Below are 21,284 nucleotides of genomic sequence, written 5' to 3'. Positions count from 1 at the left end.
TGGATATCGTATCATCGCGAACCCGGATACGCAAGTGCAGCAATACACCCATAAACCACTACACAGCTTTAACAGGTACAACAGTTTTAAAAGCCTCAATTACAAACAAAAATCAAACTGAATTTAATTATAAATATGTTGTTTTCATTTTATCTCTAAGATTAGTATATGATTCTGTAACAACCATTTTTCTTTTAAGATCGGGTGACCTTAGTATGAAAATAGCCCTCCAAACTCTTGAATACTTATCAATGGAAGATAGTAATTTCCCTTTTGATGCTGTCGGAAAAGAAATTACGTACGTTAGGAACATGCTAGAAAGTACAGACATATATGCTGACTTCTCGGTAAGCTTTTCTTCGTTTCTTGCTTTTTTGTTTATTTTAAAGGATATAATATCCCTATTACAAAATTATACATGTATATCTGTTTGTTCGCTTGTTGCAAGTTTATATCAATGTACATGATGTATGTATTAACAAACTTTTCTACAATTGTCCGATTTTAAATTTTGAAATTATTTAGAAACTAAGGTTTCAACTCCCTCAGGCAAAGTTGACTTTCGATAAATTAGGCTATCAATTTTAGATATTTTTGTCATATAGCTCTTCAACGGTTTCAGTACTTATATTTCCTTGGATTATAAATATTTGGCTTTGAGCGTTTCCGATGAAGGTAAATCCAGAAAAGCGCTTCGGACGCATTGAATTTTTACATTGAGCGAGTTTTTTTCATTTTTATACTAGTACATGTTTGTTACATAAATATTTCAATTAAATTTAACGTATTAAAGATTGTAAATACTTAACAATTATCCTGGCTGGAATGTTTTTGTGACCGAGAGACTAACTTAGGTTGATGTTAGAGATGTTTCACTAACTTGATTGGCTCAAAAGCCCTATTACGATTTACAAAGGCACGAAACTTAAATATTCAGATACGAACATTATATTTTTAATAAATGTCTTTATTCCTCAAGTTGAAAAAGTTATTACAATATTTGCTGATTAAATCACATTATCTATAACATCATAAGTTATTGCTCAATTAGCCGATCTCGTTGAATCAATGTTCGGAATAAGATTCGTATTTTAAAGAAATAAATGATATTCCGAAAAGACCTTTGTGATGCGGCTTCTCGGATTAAAAAAAACCAACTTTTTTACACAATAAGTTATATTAAAAATAAAGTTAAACTCATTCATTTAACAGCTCCATCGTATTGTCACTTTTATTATAGGTTATTTGCTCTTCTTATCAGGACAAATGATAAAGAACAGGCCAGTGTTAAAAAATTGTCTTATATCACTGCATAGGAATCTTTTGTGACATACTATTTTTTTAATAAAAATTATTTTCCTTCTATGAAATATACTCCTTTATGTATCTAAAAAGGATAATAAGGATGTTCCCGATACGTTTGAGCAGAGACCTTTTATGTAAATAAATAAATGTTTTAAATGTTTTTTTTTGCTCGGTCTGCCAATAGTCGCAACAATTCTTATGGAAAGATAATGGTTATATTGATTCCAACAAGCTTGTGGTCATTGGAGACAATGTCAGACATCATAAAATTGAAAATATGATATTGTGAATTAGAATTACTCAAACTAATTTGTACCATCAAAGTGACAAAATATGTAAATCATCATCAGTAGTAGCCCAGTAGTCAGCACTCCTGTGTTGAAATAAGATATCATTGATATGTTCATATTATAAATTAACTGTTAACAAAACTTTTAATTTTTGAAATACTAAGGCATCACTGCTGAGTCATGTGTAGACGAAACGCGTGTCTGGCGTTCATATAAGGTTTCAATCCTGGTATCTATGATCAGTTTATTTGCAACCACTGGGTCGGTGCCACTGCTGGTGGAAATTTATTTCCCCGAGGGTATCACCAGCTTGTAGTCGGCACTTCTGTGTTGACTTAAGTTATCATTGATCTGTTCAAATTATAAATTAACTGTTAACAAAACTTAGAATTTTTGAAATACCGGTACTAAGGCTTTTCTACCTCAGGAAAATAAATTAATTTAGCCGTCTTTGGCAACACTTTTGGGAAGTTTCGGTCCTCAATGCTCTTCAACTTCATCCTGGTATCTATGATGATTTTATATTCAACTTCGTCCTCAACTGAAATTGATCTATGAGAAATTTTGCTTTTAATTAATCTCTTCGTGTATGCCCACACAATCGAAGATCAGAGCTATTCCAAGTATCTTAAGAATTCTACTGTAATTGACAAATAATTATACTTAATGCATTTTATACATGTTAAACTGTATCTTTTTGCTTTGTTGTAGGCATTCTTGAGCAAAACATATTCCCCTCCATTGATGAGGCTTGGTTACAATAATACTGGATCTGGACATTTAAAAAAGTAAGCAATACCATTTAAAATCAGTAACAACAACAGTTTCATTATATCTGTACAAGATGCGCAATGTATCATCCATTATATCTGTCCCAGATGCACAATGTATCTTCCATTATATCTGTCCCAGATGCACAATGTATCTCCCATTATATCTGTACCAGATGCACAATGTATCTTCCATTATATCTGTACCAGATGCACAATGTATCTTCCATTATATCTGTACCAGATGCGCAATGTATCTTCCATTATATCTGTACCAGATGCGCAATGTATCTTCCATTATATCTGTACCAGATGCACAATGTATCTTCCATTATATCTGTACCAGATGCACAATGTATCTTCCATTATATCTGTACCAGATGCGCAATGTTTTTCCATTACATCTGCACCAGATGCGCAATGTATTTTCCATTATATCTGTACCAGATGCGTAATGTATCTTCCATTATATCTGTACCAGATGCGCAATGTATCTTCCATTACATCTGTACCAGATGCGTAATGTATCTTCCATTATATCTGTACCAGATGCGCAATGTATCATCCATTATATCTGTACCAGAAGTGCAATGTTATTCAGCATGTTTAGTGATGCTCGAGATGCTAGTAAGGCGAGATTGGTATGCTGTATACATTTGTTGGTGATTCATCATAACAAATTAGTCGCTTCAACGCTTAACGATGACAAGAAACCCTTAAGTGTATATTCTTACACTTAAAAATGGAAAAAAAATCCCAGTCCGTTATCATTTTGTTTCAAGACAATATCACTTGAATAGAAATCCAACCTAATACCTCAATTGATCATTAACGCAGATGAACAACATATTTCAATCTTTAGAAGCAATCTTGCAGTTAAACGCCCATCTGGCGTAATTATGAAATTTAATACTGGTATCTTTGGTGAGTTTTTATTTACATACTACAATTTTTTTTTCGAATAAGGGTTTACTGTGAACTTGAGCGTTAACAAATCAATTATTTCATAGATGACAATGTTCTGTGTTTTTTGCTCATTTGAAGTCCGGAGGGTAAGCTATAAATGTAAATGTTTCTTTTTATCTATAATATAATATTTATTTAAAGCTAACACATTTCTATTTAATAGAATATGTTTTTTACTGAGATAAAACTATTCTTTCTTTAAATCATTTTTTTTGGCTCATTTGAACTGTTTTACATAACTAGTTGAAACAACTGTATTTATATTGTAGATTACTAAGAACATTAGTTTTAAGGGAGGCATGCAGAAATGGAGATCAAAATTGTATTAACTTCGCCATCAACTCGTTCCAAAATCTGATGACAAGCACCGGTAACACAAATCCGTACGTTTAAAAGTTCAGGCAGTAACGTTAAAGATCACTGAATGAAAAGTATTTCCTTGCAAAACAAACATGGGTTTCATGAGTTTTGCCTAGGCTAGTGGAAAATATTGAGTAGACAGTACTGGGTAACATCAAATACTTGCTTGAAAATTAAGGGGATTTATCACTTTAGGAGGGCGGACATTTGGAAACGTACTTTACAGGCAGAGAAGACACTTATCTTATTGAGTAACTTCTCTTGTTTTCACGATTTGCAATTGTTGAACTCTTACTACAAGTAGGAAATCGATTAAATATCAAAATTTTACAAAACAGACAAATCCGTCACAAATCATTTATCATATTTTTGAACAAAAATGTGTCCATAGTACACGGATGCCCCACTTGCACTTTCATTTTCTTTGTTTAGTAGACCCTTAAATTGGGGTAAAAACTATAATTTTGCATTTAAATTAGAAAGATCATATCATAGGGAACATGTATACTAAGTTTCAAGTTGATTGGACTTCAACTTCATCAAACACTACCTTGACCAAAAATTTAACCTAAAATTTGCACTATCATTTTTCTATGTTCAGTGAACCGTGAAATTTGGTTTAAAACTCTAATTTGGCATTTAAATTAGAAAGATCATATCATAGGGAACATGTATACTAAGTTTCAAGTGGATTGGACTTCAACTTCATCAAAAAATACCTTGACCAAAAACTTTAACCTAAAATTTGCACTATCATTTTCTAGGTTCAGTGAACCGTGAAATTGGGTTTAAAACTCTTATTTGGCATTTGGATTCGAATGAGAAAGATCATATCATAGAAAACATGTATGCTAAGTTTCAAGTTGAATGGATTTCAACTTCATCAAAAACTACCTTGACCAAAAACTTTAACCTGAAATTTGCACTATCAAACTAACCGTTAAATTGGGGTTAAAACTCTAATTTGAAACTTTAACCTGAACGAACGGACAGACGGACGCACAGACCAGAAAACATAATGCCCCTCTACTATCGTAGGTGGGGCATAATAAAATATAAGGCGTCCTCATCGCCTTATAAGGGAATATAACACAAAATGTGCATGAACGGTTAAAAGTAGGTGCAAACCTTCCTCCGCGTGAACGATTTTGTCATTGCGTTGAAGACACATTGGATGCTTTTGACTGTTCTCTGTTTTTGGTCGGGTTATTTAACTTACCCAGCAGTGTTATACGTCAGAAATGTGAGAGTATTTATCTTTGATAACATTTTTATTTTCCAGTATTGATGTTGAGTTGAGATCAATCGTGTACAATACAGCAATACAATATGGAGGTCAGGCGGAGTGGGATTTTGCTTATGAAGGATACACAACATCTAATACTGGCTCAGAAAGGATACTCTTTATTTATGCCTGTACTTATTCTAAAAATGTGGCGATTCTAAACAGGTTCGTGAGTTTGTTTATAGCTGATACACACCATTCAATAGTGAATCAGAAAGGCTGCATTTTCTATATGCCTGTTCCAATACTAGAAATGTCTCTATCGTAACATTCTATACTTTTGTTTGATTCAATGTTTTTTAAAAACTTTGCCGCATAAGGAGAAAACTTAAATGTCATGGTTGAGTTTCAGATACAGATACTTTAACAATAGAATGTGTAAGGAATTTACCTTTTTTTATTATGTAGCAAAAAAACGAGTCCCGTGAGCCCATTATTTCTTTTCTTTATTCGAAAGCATAATATAAGAGCTATCTTCTCATATTTTATCTCAAATTCTATAGTGAAGTTTTCGTTTTATGACAGAAAATTTGTGTTTTCATGCATAATACAAATACATGCAACAAAGATTTTTTTCTTTACACCAGCTTTCTGCAACTTATCTTAACGGACGCTGTTCGTAAGCAGGATGGTGAAAATATCCTGCGTGTTGTTTCACGGAATCCGGTTGGTAACCCTCTAGTGTGGAATCTTTTAACAACAAATTGGGATGTTATGATAACCCGGTAAGAAAAAGTATTCAGTTTTTAAATCGCTGCAGTGAAGTCATTTTTATTACCTGAAGTTTGGTATTTTATCTTGTTTATTACAGGTTAATTGTATTACAATAATTTAGCTGTTGGTGTAAATATGGAATTTCATTTTTATTTAAATAACTAAGATGCAGATGAAAATGCTTGTACAAATATATATTAATGCCTGACTAACATGTTTTAAATGACTTTCATTATTTGATTAAACAGTTGCAGATCAGAACAGATGATGTAAATGTGTGCGTTACAACGTACCAATTTCAATTATATAATTTCATAAATTTGTAAATTTCATAAACTAAAACTATTTTGAATTAACTCTTGACCTGTGACATATTATGTTTAACGTAGTATTTGGTAAAGCTTCTGTTTTTCAGTAAAGATTGGATGTGATGTGTTTAATAGGACCATGATTCAAAAGCCACATCATCATAATAATTACTTAGGTCGCAATGATACTCATATTCAGAATATGTTTATATCAGAATATTTTATAAATTTGGTATTAAAATATATATGAACGAACAATTGTGATTTTTTTTGTATATATTGTTTGTTGAAATCTACGAATAAGGTTTGACTTATTGGAAAAAAAACCTTAAGTGGTTGTTTATTATTTCGTCTAGTTTATAACTATTGCAGAAGCTTGGATGGCATTTTGATCATTTGATTTTTTTTAAAGTCTTATTTCTTAGAATTTAGGCAATGTTACACAAATCAAAAACAAGTACTTACTTATATACTATGATAAAGTTCCGATAAATTAACAGGATTTAATCCTTATTTCGTCGGTACAGCTATAGTTTACCAATCTACTTTGTAATGTCTTCTGCTCAATTTATTTCACACTACCTTGACTGGTGTATTAACAAAGTTTCGACAATTGCACTTTTTCTGAAGTTCGTATTTTGACAAATGCACTTTTTCTGAAGTGCCTATCAGTAAATGGTCGACTGGGAACGACGATAATTCTGAACATCTTTAACCCTTTAACAGTGGCATGACCAAAGTAATTTTCAGCTCAGATGTACACTTTGGTATTTTCAAATGTTAATTTATTTCGTTTCAGCTTTGTAACACTTAACTACCTGATAGGTGATGTTACAGCCAAGTTTAATACTGCAGCTGATTTACAGTCGGTAAGATGACAAAGCAAGTGAAACCCAATAATTGTATACATACATGTACATGTCCTGTATCTTTTTATTATCGGTTTCTAGTATAAACGTGATAAATACTGTGGATTCATCGATTTTCGTTAGTCCAAATTTTCGTAGATACAGGAAAACGTGTATGTTCGGGGATACTTAATTTTATGGTTCTTCCAAGCTATGCATACTACCCTATAAAAAAATGTCATTTATTGCAAATTTAATTTCGTGGTTAACCTGTACCCACGAATCCATGAAAATTGGTTAGACACCATTACCTTCAGTCCATGTTTCTCATTAAATACTATATGTCAGGACAGACCTTTCCTTCCAAACTCTTCTACCTGCTGTATAGCTCCATACATGTAGGCTTCAAGAACCAGATTTTTTTTATTTGCAGGGTTTGAAAATTGTACAGATGTCACACAGATTAAATGACCGATAACGAACATTTGTTGTAGAGGACCGCATATGTGATTCATTTTACAATCCAAAGTGAATCTTAATATTGTGATTTATATCCATGCTGAGTCAAACCAGAAACATTAACATAATCATTTGCTTGATTCTACAAAACAAGCAGTATTATTAGGGAGGAAGATAAGACGGGTCGATACAGTCATTAGGGGGTGGCGTGTGTAAAACGTTGAATAAAGAGGCCCAAATAGCGGATCTTTGTCATCTTCATCGTTATCTGTATGTATTTTCTTTATTTATTTTGCCCATCAGTTATCATTTAACATTCTCATACTTTTCATTTGACAGATTCAAGATTTTAAGAATAGTCAGCCAAATTTAGGCGCTTCAACAGCAGCATTCGATAGAGCAATTGAGACAACACGAGCTAATATCAAGTGGATGAGTAGTAACTTCCAGATTATTAAAGATTGGTTGCAAACTCTACCTTAGTTGGATATAAACAGCGCAGTTGTCTTTTCAAAAATGATTCCACTTTTAATATGTGTGAATAAAGAATAACAAAATATATAAAATTTTACATATTATTGCTTAATGAAAAACAAAAGTGTAAAAACCTAACAATATAATTGGGATGTTTTTAAATATCAACTTATTAGGTAGATGGAATGTTACTATTAAGAAAGGGGAAGTTGTATAAACGGTTTAAATAATTAAACAATTAACTTCTACTAACATTTGTCACTTCACAATGATCCTTACGGGACTACCTTTGGAGCAGAATCTGATTAAAGGGCTGGAACACTAAATAACATTCATGTGTTGTTGTTTTGGCGATCGTGCTGCTTAGTCCTCAGTTTTCTGGGTAGGTTTTTATCCGACTTTTTATTGTGTTTTGTCGATATTCTTCTTAGTCACTATGTTCTTGTGTTGTTCTTTCTGTAAATAATTTTTGACTATTCCATTCGGTATCTGCAACCCTGACTTTGGACAATCTGCTCAGGATGATTCAACCTAAAAAAAAATACTTATATAGAACATGTGAAGTAAACATTTAGTAATGAGTCAGAGCTTAACCCACAATATATGCTGCTTCAATGTTATCTACTAACCAACGTGATTTAAATTATTTTCGCAACAAGTGTCACATTCCGTAGAAAATAATGGATTTAAGCTTGTTTTATAGCTGGTTACATGTAAACTCATGTGTTCCCCAAAACATTTCTTTTTGCTACGAAGCTATTCATAAAAAGTTGTTTTGTCTATGTGCATATTCCTATACAGCTGTTTTGTGGAGCAGGATCTGCTTACCATTCCGGAGCATCCGAGATCACCCCCAATTTTTTGTGGGTTTCGTGTTGCTTATTCTTTAGTTTTCTATTTTGTGTCATGTGCACTATTATTTGTCTATTTGTCTTTTTCATTGTTAGCCATGGCGTTGTTCACTTTTGATCTACGAGTTTGACTGTCCCTCTGGTAATTTTCGTTCCTCTCTTTTGCCTACTCGCAGATTTTCCAAAGATATTTGCCTACGTAATATTTGCTGCGAGAATAGGGCGTTATTCTACTTGAAGGAATGCAAAATTTACAATAATATATTTTATTAATTAAAAGTTAGAATGGAAATGTGGAATGCGTCAAAGAGACAACAACCCTACCAGATGGTAGACAATAGCCTCAGTCCATCAAGTTGTATTCAATGCAGCGAGAAACTCCCGCACCCGGAGGCGTGCTTCAGCTGCCCCTTAAACAAAATTGTATACTAGTTCACGGATAATCTCAGAAATAGACACAGGAAACTAAAATTAAAAATCAGACCAGACTAACAAAGGCCAGAGTCTCCTGACTTGGGACAGGCGCAAAAATACGGCAGTGTTAAACGTTTTTATGCCCCACCTACGATAGTAGAGAGGCATTATGTTTTTTGGTGTGTGCGTTCGTTCGTCCGTGTGTTCGTTCGTCCATCTGTTCTTTCGTCCGTCTGTCCCGCTTCAGGTTAAAGTTTTTGGTCAAGGTAGTTTTTGATGAAGATGAAATCCAATCAACTTGAAACTTAGTACACATGTTCCCTATGATATTATCTTTCTAATTTAAATGCCTTATAATATTTTTTATCCAATTTTTCGGTCCATTGAACATGGAAAATGAAAGTGCGAGTGGGCCATCCGTGTACTTTGGACACATTCTTGTTTTATTAGTTTATTAGTGGTATAAATGTAACTGGTAATTACATATTTGGGTTATCTTTCTTTCTTCTGTTAGATGTTATGGTGAATTTAAATAGCCTTATTTGTATGAACAATACCAATTTAACTTCACAAGATGCGCGTTCGACAATTTTTATATCTCAGTGTAGCAAAGATCCAACATATTTGTAAAATCAAAATCCAATGCAATCGTTGAAGAGCTGATTGACTTAAAGTATAATTTAAACCACAAAAGGAATTAATCTGCATGCAGCATTCACAAAGTAGTATTTTTAGTTATAGATCTCATCGTGTATACATGTTTACTCTTTATTAGTGATCAAGATAAAATTACTGTTACTAACTATTTTGCTGTTTGGTTGATCGATTGTTGGTGCTTTGAACATTATTTTATCGTGACTGGTAGTTTTAATAAATGGAGGATGACGGCATTCAAAATATTACATTTGACAGCAAAACTGGCTATCACTATCAATTTAGATCAGAAAATGTTAAGGAACTTGATGACAAAATTAGTGTTTTAGGGATATTTAAAGATATTAAAATTTGTATTGCTGTTGGTTCTCTGTAATAGTTATCCGATAAGGACAATGACACAGCAAGTTCGAATGGGAGAACTATTCTACATCCCAGCTGTTTTAAATTAAACGAAAACACATTTAAAACTCATGTTATCTAGTTAAGAACGCAAAATACCATTATGATATACTTTATATATTACTATATGATATATACCCTTTATGACCTCTCAACACTATGTTTAGATATGAAACCATGTCAACTCGCCCCAATGGCCAATCGGCACATACTAAATCGCCACTTTCTAAAAAATCGCCCCACTCTTGTTTTCCATCTCGTCCGACTTATGAAAAGGGTGAAATCGCATTGAACAATCAGTCTGACAACTCGCATTATTTATGAAAAGGTTTAAAAACCAACTAAATAATGGTCTATAACATATTGCTTCGTTTGAATATGTTAAATCACTGGGACTTTGTATGCAGTCGTCTTGGTGTAGGGGTATGTGTCGTGGGTTGATATTCTAAAGGTCTTGAGTTCGAATCTCAGTAGAGGCAATGGATTTTTCCTACATATATTTTGAAAGTGTGTTTTCTCAATTAATAATTCCAAGTTTTGTTGTGGATTAAACATTCCCACCAAAATGTTTCAAAATAAAGGAAAGCATGCAAAACAAAGAAACTGGAGCTGGGGTGAACGGGTAGGGATGATCCGGCTAAGATCACCCCTTGTAGAACAAAACAGCTAGGATGTAACGTTTAATTGTTTCACACTTAATTGGCTTTTCTTTGAATGAAGGCCGTACGATGAGTTATAGTTCCTTAGATCTCCCTCCTTTGGGCTCCGGTTGACATTTGTTTAAATGGGAATTATAACTCCTCTCCTTATTTATAAATAATACTATTGACTATTTTTACCTGTGCTTGAGCAAAGAAAAGTAACAAAGTAATATTTCGTGCGATGTCGATTTCATGTCACGTCAATTCTCTTCACCAAAGGCGATCGATGCGGGATGGGCAATAATTGTTTTTTTTTAAAACATTTTCATAATTAATGGAAGCAATTGTTTTGCTTTGCAGTATATATAACAATGTTTATTTGCAGTACATGTATTTGTTCTTTAAGTAAACCGCAGAATCATGATGTCAATAGATACTGTAAACCAACACTGAAAGGCGCTTGTTTGGAGTAATGTCGAAGTGGCTACAGTGATCATCTTAAAGGAGACGTATGTACAAAGATTAAGAGAAAATTTATTGAGCACCAAAAAAATAACTTATTTTGTAAACCATCTTCTATTCTGTTTGATCATATAATAAACTTTTTTGCATTTTTCTTTAATCTTTATTTATTTCTTCACTGTAATGAGTAATTATAAATATTTGAATATGTGATTGAGAATGTCACTAACGGAAATAAATACTTAATGCACTTCGAGGGTTATGTACAATCTTCAAACTAAGTAGAAACAAATATGTATTACTGAAGTTTGACTGTAACCTAGGAAAACCGAGAACAACAAAATAAACGAGAAACACATTTTGTATACAGCAACAACAATCAACCACAATTTCAGGGTTCTGACTTGGGAAAAACACACACATACAGTGAATAAACACAAAGAAACAATTAGATATCTGCCATCATCACCAAAAAACTCTTAGAAAACCTTACATCATCGAAAAAGACACATTTTGCAGTTGAACACCTACGTTGTCATTTTGATGAAAAGTTCCTAATCAAATCGCAAAGTCAAAAGCTCAAACACATCAAACAGATGGATAACAACTGTCATATTCCTGACTTGGTACAGAGATTAGAATTAGAACTCTAAAGAAAAAATATAGTTTCCTTATTTAAGTTATCAATGGGAAATTTAGATAGATTAAATTCGCACTCATCTGTTCAACAATAATCGTTTTATTATGATATTTGAAGAACCAGTATATTTAAACAGAAGATAATAAAAGGGTTCCAGTGTTAAGGGCATGCAATACAGTTTTTATCCCATATTTAATTTTTTTCTGAAAATTTGCATATAGGCTATCTTTTACCTGATAAAATCAAATATGTAATAAACATTATACCTTCATGTGCAACTTTTTGAGTAAAAAGAGGTCCAAATTTTATACATTTGCTCAAAATTCGGATTTGTGGACGTAAATCGGACAGAAATACATAACATTTTTGTTTTAAAAGATAAGCACAATCTGCTTTTTGTTAAATTAAGAGTAAATTTAGTTTTATATAAATGTCCTTTAAATTTGTTTTTCAAGTCTCTCATATTTATCAAATGTTCACGAATGTAGGAAAAAACGTCATTTTTTGCAGTATATAAATCAAATTAATTTTTTTTTCACGTTTTACGTTTTCATGAAAAGTTGCACACATAAAATTAAAGTTTTAATGATAAAAATAAGTCGAAAACTGAATATTTTCCCAATAAGTCATAGTTTGACGTCGCGAAAATAACAATTTACTTTAGCAACGTCAGTACCTCCCCTGTAACTCTATCGTACGCCCTTGGATTGTTTTCCTAAAATAAACAAATTTTAATACATTTACGGATGCATATCTACTTAAATCACTTAGATAGACGGATGCACCTTTAACTAATAATATATTTATATAACTTCATCGTCGCTAATACTTGTCCTTGGCCAGAGTTTTATCTGGGTCGTATTGCGTTCTAGTATCAATCCAGGACAAATTTGGTGTGTGCATAATTAAACTGTTTTTCATTAATGATATTCATAAATAGTTCTAGCGGAGGGAAAGTTTTGAGAGAATGACATGTAGGATAAAACTTAATAAAAAAAAATCATGATTAACAACTGACAAGCGTGTTTTTTAATTTATTATATAATGAAAACGATCAACTTGAGGTTTCGAAAGTCCTTCTGGGATATGCCGCGTTTTTTTAATTTGGTTTTTAAATACACACTAGAATCAACTACGAGTATTTCTTTTGTTTCACTACAGTCAATCTCATAAAATCAAGTAAGATGGTGTACTGAAGCTAGTTTTACTTTTCAATTTGAAAGACCTGTAAAGAAGAGAGGCGATATTCAAACTCATAAGTAAAAAACAAATGTCAAATTCTGGCGTTGACTGACAAAGCAAAGAGTGAATGAGGCCATAGAAAATGGACAGCTGATTATTTGTAGACGGTGATGTTTCTTTGGCGCCATCTTACGGTGTTTATATATCTTAACCCATTTGCTATGGTCGTGTTTGTAGTGACATTTTTGATTTCAATGAGCGTAAGCTATGTATTACCAGTAAGTTATTCAGTCTGGAATTTCGTTACCACAAATTACTTAAAACCTCTACTAAATTCGCCAATAGATGAAAAGTTTGTCTGTACTTGTAAAAAACTTATTTCAAACAGAATAACACATCTTAATTTTACAGTGATGTTTTAAACCGAGCCCGGAAATTTAGATACGAGCCAGGTAAACTAATCAATCCTTTAAATAACTAATTCTAAAAGGTTACCTATTCAACAATGTAATCAATCATATCTTTGAATATTGTTTTTATTGGTATAAATATTGATTTTGTTTACAGTAAATCAAAACCATACTAAATATTACACATATTTACTTTCACGATACTACAATCTGTCGATACATATAGTTTGGCACTGCACAATGTCATGTTTTTCTCTAACAGTCAATTACGTCTTTACACTAAATCCTTTAGATGTTAGATGTGTACTGATTGATATTGTAAGTTACATGTTTATTTTATCAGTTGTTATTGGCTTTGAACTCGCTTTCAGTAACTGCTAGTACTCTCAGATCTGTACTTAAGTGTCTTTTTGTTGTGGGAATGTTTTTTCTGCTTTGTATCTATCAGATGAGTTGAGCCTTTCTCAACTGATTTTTATAGTTTGTTCTTATCTTGTACTGTTACACCACTGTACCAGGTCAGGGGAGGGTTGAGCGTCCACAAACATGTTTATCCCGAAACATTCTTTATGTGCCTGTCATAATTCAGGAGCCGGTAGTTCAGAAGTTGTCGTTGGTTCATGTCTGTCATTTTTTTTCGTTTTTCGTAAATTAGGCCGGTTTTTTCCTAATCGAAATGAATCATTTTTTTCATGTCGTCGCCTTTAATATCCGACCATACGGTATTGGGGTTTTCTCATTGTCGAACGCCGTACAGTTGCCCATAATTGTTTACAGCCACTTCATTTGAACTTATATGGATTTTTGTCTCATTGACAATCATACTGCATGTCCTAATTTTTATATACATTGAGTTTTATCTTAATTTTAATCGCAACATTTTTTCTCCAATAATTTGTTTTGCCACAATTTCCTTATATTTGGAAAATACTATAATACCAAAGGCCTAGACATTAGTAAAAAACTTAGGTTCCAACTCCTTTAGACACTCAAAGCATTTGAAGGAGATGCTGTTTTATCAGGTGTTCTCCCGCACCTCTCCCATAGCTATCTAGCCAACAACTTGTCCCGTCGTCGCGTTGAACCTTCAAACCCGCTGCATTTATATGTATCTGTCCAAAGTCAGGAGCCTGTTGTCTAGCGGTTGTCGTTTGTTGATGTGGTTCATAGGTGTTCTAGGTTCTCATTTTTTTATATAGATTAGACCGTTGGTTTTCCTGTTTTAATTATTTATACTAGTCGTTTTGGGGCCCTTTATAGCTTGCTGTTCGGTGTGAGCCAAGGCTAAGTGTTGAAGACCGTACTTTAACCTATAATTGTTAACTTTTTAAACACTCTGACTTGGATGGAGAGTTCAATGGCATTCAATCCACAGTTTCTTATTCATACTGTCCCATGTCAGGAGCAAGTAGTTCAGTGGTTGTCATTGTTTCATGTCTGTGATATTTGTTTTTTGTTTTGTACTACATTAGGCCGTTAGTTTTCTCAATGAATTGTTTTATTTTTTTCATGTCGGAACCTTTTATTGCCGACTATATGGTATACGTTGTTCTCATTGTTGAAGGCCGCACGGTTGCCGATAACTGCTTCGTCCGCTTCATTTGAACTTTGGTGAATAGTTGTCTCATTGACAATCATACCACATTTCATTACTTTTGTAAACCAAATATTTTTATCTATCAAAAAGCTAAGAGAAAGGTCTAATGAAAGTTGGTTTAATATTGTATATTACCATCTAGATATATTATGATTAGTTTTGTCGTTTCAATTCCGTTTGCCGACATCTCTATTTAGTCATATAGATAACCGTCTGGAAAATTAAATAGATAAACATACAGTGCAATAAAGTTTATTATATGAGCAAACAGAGGTGAAGATAGTTAATAATAATATGACAACTGCGGTGTTTATTGTCTGTTCATTAGTTCTCTCTAAAATTTCTTACATACGCCTTCATTATCATGATCAGTGTAGCCACTTTGACATTACTCCCAACAAACGCCATTCAGTTTGATTTCATTTTCTTTGCAATACAGTCTCTCAGGTCCTGTGACTTTTATACCAGGTCCGTCATTTGGTTCGCAAACACAGCATCCTACAGGTCTATAACCATCTTTACATTTAGGGTAACACAGTTCGGCGAGTCTTTCTTCATTATTTCGACAACTTTGCCTTTGTGCAAGAGTTTTCCGTATACCTGGGCCGCCAGTTGGTGTACATATACAGCATCCACTTGCATGGTATCCACCTTTGCATTTTGGATAGCAAAGACGTCCATTCATCTCTTCGTTCGATCTACACCCTTGTCGTTGGAAGAGTGACACTTTTATGCCTACATTTGTTTTTCTGCACGTGCATCCATCGTCTTTGTAACCACTTTTACAGTTGTGACAGCATCCCCATAGTGTGCAACAACATCCCTTTCCATATATATGTGCATCGCTCCAACAACTGGTGCCGTCATCTCGTAATCCAGAAGGACATGCTGTTTTATCAGGTGTTCTGCCCGCACCTCTCCCATAGCTATCTAGCCAACAACTTGTCCCGTCGTCGCGTTGATTAGGAGTACAATTTGCTTTATCCGGAACACGACCTGCTCCTCTTCCATAGGAATCTTTCCAACAACTTGTACCGTCATCACGCATTCCAGCTGGACAAGGCCGTTTATCAGCTGGTCTGGCTTTTCTTGAATTTTGATCTGCTTGTCGTTTGGCTATACCTTCGTGCATGGCTTCCAAACCTAGCCCTGTAAATTGAAACAGTTGTAAATGAGTTTGATGTTAAGTTCTGTTTTGTAACGGTGCGATAAACTTCAAATAGAGCGACTTTAAAAACGTCGCCCTCTTGCATTTGATCATTTGTAATATGCGTTACCTCTGGTCGAAAATTGATTCAGTCTGTTCGGAACGGAACAATTCAATTGCTTTATTATATGATTATAATAACGTTAGAAATTACGACGTCGCTTTTAATTAGCACCACGAAAGAACTGACCAGATAATATGGTGTTTGTTCCTGAGTTATCAGATGTCGTAAATGTTTGCCTCAACGTTTTCACAGTTTGTTTTCTTAGATAACAACGAAGTTTATATCAGCTTTCATCGGAGGTTCAAATTAATAAACGTAAGATAGAACATGTCAATACTTACTTGAATATGATAATACGAAAGTTCTATGTAATAACATTCAATGACATAGTTTATTAGGGCTGATTAATTATTATATACAAATATAGAAATATGCCATACTGTTCTGAATAAATCCTGTGTAAATGGAACTGTTATATTCAAAAGCATTATAGATCACGTACGATTAACTATTTTTTGTTATACCTTCATCTATTTACTAAATTCATTTACGACATTTGAAAGTGGATAAACTATTGTTGAATCTAATCTAAGATTTCGTGCACGCAATTTATGTATGTGTATTTTTTTCCATTCAAGATTATGAGTAAATCGCTAATTTTGCAATTTTTATTGTCATCTATCATTACAAAAAAACATAGTTTCTGTAATAGCAATGTTAAGCAACATGTTACTTTAGGATATATTGGAAATATCCCAAGACAGCATATAATTAATACAAAACTTAAAAATAAGTAAGCATACATACCTAATACCAAAATGACACCAAGCCTCAGCAATAACATTGTTGGATAGTATACGTATCAACAGTGTGTAAGATTGGCAAACACTATACAACTTGGCATGAGCTTTAAACTTATTTTATAGGCAATTAAAAAACCACAAGAAAATTGAAAAATGTCAATTGTTAAAACTCCGCCCCCGTTAGTATTTTGTTACAGATTCAAATTTTGGTTTAAAACCGATTCAATCAAATTTAAAATTTTGATATTAAACAGTTAACAACAGATAGAATTTCAAAATAAGAGAATTATGTACTGTAATGTCACATGGTTGTAATGATAACATCAAAGGCGTAGGAAATGTGTCTAGTCCAGCCTGCAGTGATATCAATGTAATGAGTTTGTTTAACACTAGTTTAAGACCCAAGTTTAGTCATGGTTAATTTTGTCATTGTAAATATAAATTTTCTCTGTGACTATGATAAGTAGATTTATGAGAATAAAGTTTATTATTACCTTTCACTTTATATTTGTTTTATGTTTATTCGATAACATAATCCTTAGGTATATAAATCTGTTAAATGTGGCCCATTACATCAGCCCATAATAAATATTGCAAATACGTCATAAAAACTTCAACTTGATTTAGATTTTGACCCTATATTGATATTTCCAAAAAAAATCCTATGACATTATATGTATAATTAAAAAAAAATATATATAATATTAAAACTGTTCAAGACCTTTTTGTATCAACTTGTTTTTATAAAGAAATAAAATACAAAATTTCCTACAAAATTTCGGGTCAGTAAACGCCATCGAAATCCTATTAAAAATATATTCAAAGTAGAGATTATATAATAAGTGGAACACATTTTTTTGTATGTTTTTTGAATTACACTATGATTCTATTAAACACCTAAATAATCATTCACAATTAAAAATTTGAAGTTTTTAAAATTCCGAAAAAAATTACCTTTCACAAAAATGCAAGAAATTTGAGAGAGTGTGGATGTGGGTTTGCAGAATAAAGAATATGAATGTAAGAATATAAAGAATAAAGAAAAAATGAACCAAAAAGAATAAAGAATAGAGAATAATGAGGTGCTACAACATAATGATTAGAGAATATTTATTTATAGACAAAAAGTATAAAGAAAAAAGAAAATTGGTTTTGGTCTCTGGTGGAGAGTTTCTTCATTCGCGATCATACCACCTTATATTCTTTATACATTTGAAATAGTTTTGAATGTGTCTATACAGTGTCTCACAAGTCAACTATTGCTCGGAATTTGTCTTTTATTACTGTTCACATACATTTTGAATTTAAGACTATATTGGGTGTACATCATTATGACAGCAACTCTACGACACTGTGACAATATCTAGAATACATTTTGAGGCCAACATAAGTCTTTATCAATAGACAGGTGTACCCATATAGTGTATAATAGTTAAGAAGTAATTAAACAGAAGCAATCAACAAACTAATGTATTCGTACTGAACATGCATGAAACAGTTGCCACTGGACATCAGACAATTATCAATCAATCATAGATGACATTATGTGTTTAAGGTTAAAGATATAACACACATATATGTATACTTGAAGCTGTGATACTATGACTATCTTTTAGCCCAGTAGTAATCACTTCGGTGTTGACATGAATATCAATTATATGGTCATTTTTATAAATTTTCTAAAAACCTAATTATTATGCTATAATTTTATATAGTCTAAACGAAAATCCTATGTCTGAAAATTATATGCAGTCCTTATATTGTGCTTATTTGATGGTAACACGATAACACGTTTTAAAACTGTATTTACCCCCCCCTCCCCCCCCACACACACATTTGTAGATACATTGTATCTTACTTAAAAAAATGTCCATAAAGAGTTGAAATAGTCAGTACGAACTTCGGACGAATCAAACTTGGAATGTGTAAAAATCAGAATGGAATGTGCAAAAATGTATAGCTTATAGATATATACGGAGAAGGTATCATGTTGACAGAAGTGACAGAATGTGTTCTATAAGCCAGAATGGACATATCGGAGACGACTATCACTATATTCATGATTGTCTGGTTTAAGAAGATGAAAGGAAAAGATTTCAGTGATACCAAGGAGGTTATATGAGAAGGAGATTGAACACTCTGCTTGATACAAAATTAGCATCCCCAGGATAGCAGTTCGGTCAGAGAAAAATGATAAAAATATAAAGAAACCGACATGTTTATCACCCACTTGACATGGCCCTCTGATGTACCGGGCTGTTACCGCGAGCAGTTCGGGCTATTAGATAAATCGCATATGTCACGTGACTGGGTCATTAAAGTTCAGGTGTATTTTTGGTAACAATGCAGTGTAAAGGTGTTTATGATTTGGGAAAAGATCGGACGTGCAATTTCAAAATCAATCATCTGTCTACCGTGAAAAAAGATAAAAAATGACAAAGTTATGAGGGTTTAAGGAAAGTTATTGTGCGAATTTTATTCATCCCTTCAATTGCTTTAAACAAAGATTTTCGCTTCACCTTTCAATTTCTGTTGATGAGAATTGGCAGGTAATACTCATAGAAAATATACGAATATGCAAAGTACTTTAGTAACGGTGACTGGTAACGACCGTAAAGAATATTTGCAATTAAAACATAGAGAAATTTATCAGGAACAACGTAAAAGTGCTTTCTGTTGATATTAACATTGACGGCAATTAGACAGATATTCGTTTCATTTCTATTGGTAAAAAGTTTACTTTTAACATAAAATTTTTAATTTTTAATTACTTAATAATAGGACTTAATAAAAAGGATCACAAAAAATCTTATTAACAGGTCAATAATTGTATATCCGGTCAGTTTATGACACCTTGGGTGTTTCCGTTCTTACTCGGGTATGTAATTAGGACAAAATCTCCCTTTGAGTCGATCTCAACTTATTAACACCCACTTACAGAAAAGTCGGTAACATTTTATGTGTAATTATCGTCTTTCGTCCTCTCTCCTTCTCATATAACTTCCTTGAACTGTTGAACTCTAAAAAAAACCAAAACGCTCATACATCTTTACAATTTCATAAGATGTATCAACAGTAAAATTACTCCTTCTTCTCAATCATAATTTCAACATATTTAAACACTGTTTCTTTAAACATTTTTATTTGTATTCTCATATTTTGGCGTCCGTCGTCCGTCGTCGTCGTAGTCCGTCGTTAGCTTTTAAAAAAATCTTCTCCTCTGAAACTACTGGGCCAAATTAAACTAAACGTGGCCACAATCATTATTGGGGTATCTAGTTTAAAAAATAAGTGGCGTGACCCGGCCAACCAACCAAGATGACCTCCGTGGCTTAAATTAGAACACAGGGGTAAAATGTAGATTTTGCCTTATAACTCTGAAATCAAAGCATTTAGAGCAAATCTGACATGACATAAAATTGTTTATCAGGTAAAGATCTATCTGCCCTGGAATTTTCAGATGCATCGGACAACCGGTTGTTGGGTTGCTGCCTCTAAATTGGCAGTTTTAAGGAAATTATACCTTTTTTTTTGGCTATTATCGTGAATATTAATTATTATTATAGATAGAGATAAATTGTAAACAGCAATAATGTTCAGCAAAGTAAGATCTACAAATAAGTTAATATTAAAACGGCCAGCTGATCCCTTAAGGAATAATTGCCCTTTATAGTAATTTTTTACCAATTTTTCGTAATTTTGTCTTATCTTTTACAAAAATCTTCCCCTCTGAAACTATTGGCCCAAATTAAACCAAACTTGACCACAATCATCATTGGGGCATTTAGTTAAAAAATGTGTCGCGTGACCCTGCCAATCAACCAAGATGGCCGCCATGGCTAAAAATAGAACATAGGGGTAACATGTAGATTTTGGCTAATAACTCTGAAACCAAAGCATTAAGAGTAATTCAGACATGGGGGTTAAATTGTTTTGCAAGTCAAGATCTATATGCCCTGAAATTTTCAGATGAATCCGACAACTAGTTGTTCGGTTGGTGCCCCTGAATTGGAAATTTTTAAGGACATTTTGCTGTTTTTGGTTACTATCTTGAATATTATAATTATAGATAGAGATAAACTGTAAACAGCAATAATGTTCAGCAAAGTAAGATCCACAGGTAAGACAACATGACCAAAAAGGTCAGTTGACCACTTAAGGATTTTTTGCCCTTTATAGTAAATTTTTAATAATTTTGAAATTTTGTAAATTTTTGTAAATTTTAACAAAATATTTTC

General features: G+C 32.9%; 2 protein-coding genes across 2 annotated transcripts in view; one reads left to right on the top strand and one right to left on the bottom strand.

Moving 5' to 3' along the window:
- The window catches only part of LOC134718200 (aminopeptidase N-like), a 159,625-nt gene that overhangs the window by 25,110 nt on the left and 113,231 nt on the right, over positions 1 to 21,284 (top strand). The gene's annotated exons all lie outside the window — the stretch shown is intronic.
- On the bottom strand, positions 15,269 to 17,204 carry LOC134719047 (uncharacterized). Its single transcript, XM_063581981.1, has 2 exons — positions 17,051 to 17,204; positions 15,269 to 16,181 (listed from the first exon to the last, which is right to left on the bottom strand). Exons 1-2 carry the CDS (start codon positions 17,085 to 17,087, stop codon positions 15,421 to 15,423), a joined length of 798 nt encoding a protein of 265 aa, XP_063438051.1. The 5' UTR covers positions 17,088 to 17,204; the 3' UTR covers positions 15,269 to 15,420.

Source organism: Mytilus trossulus, chromosome 5 (genome assembly GCF_036588685.1).
Source record: "Mytilus trossulus isolate FHL-02 chromosome 5, PNRI_Mtr1.1.1.hap1, whole genome shotgun sequence".
Classification (NCBI taxonomy): domain Eukaryota; kingdom Metazoa; phylum Mollusca; class Bivalvia; order Mytilida; family Mytilidae; genus Mytilus; species Mytilus trossulus.
The sequence above is the reverse complement of the archived record's forward strand: the minus strand, read 5'-3'. Positions and strand labels throughout refer to the sequence as shown.

Excerpts from the sequence above, each read along its gene's own strand:
- LOC134719047 (XM_063581981.1), bottom strand. The coding sequence starts at position 17,087 with ATGTTATTGCTGAGGCTTGGTGTCATTTTGGTATTAG. Across the intron at positions 16,182-17,050 it reads TGGTGTCATTTTGGTATTAG|GGCTAGGTTTGGAAGCCATG; the intron begins GTATGTATGCTT and ends TTCAATTTACAG.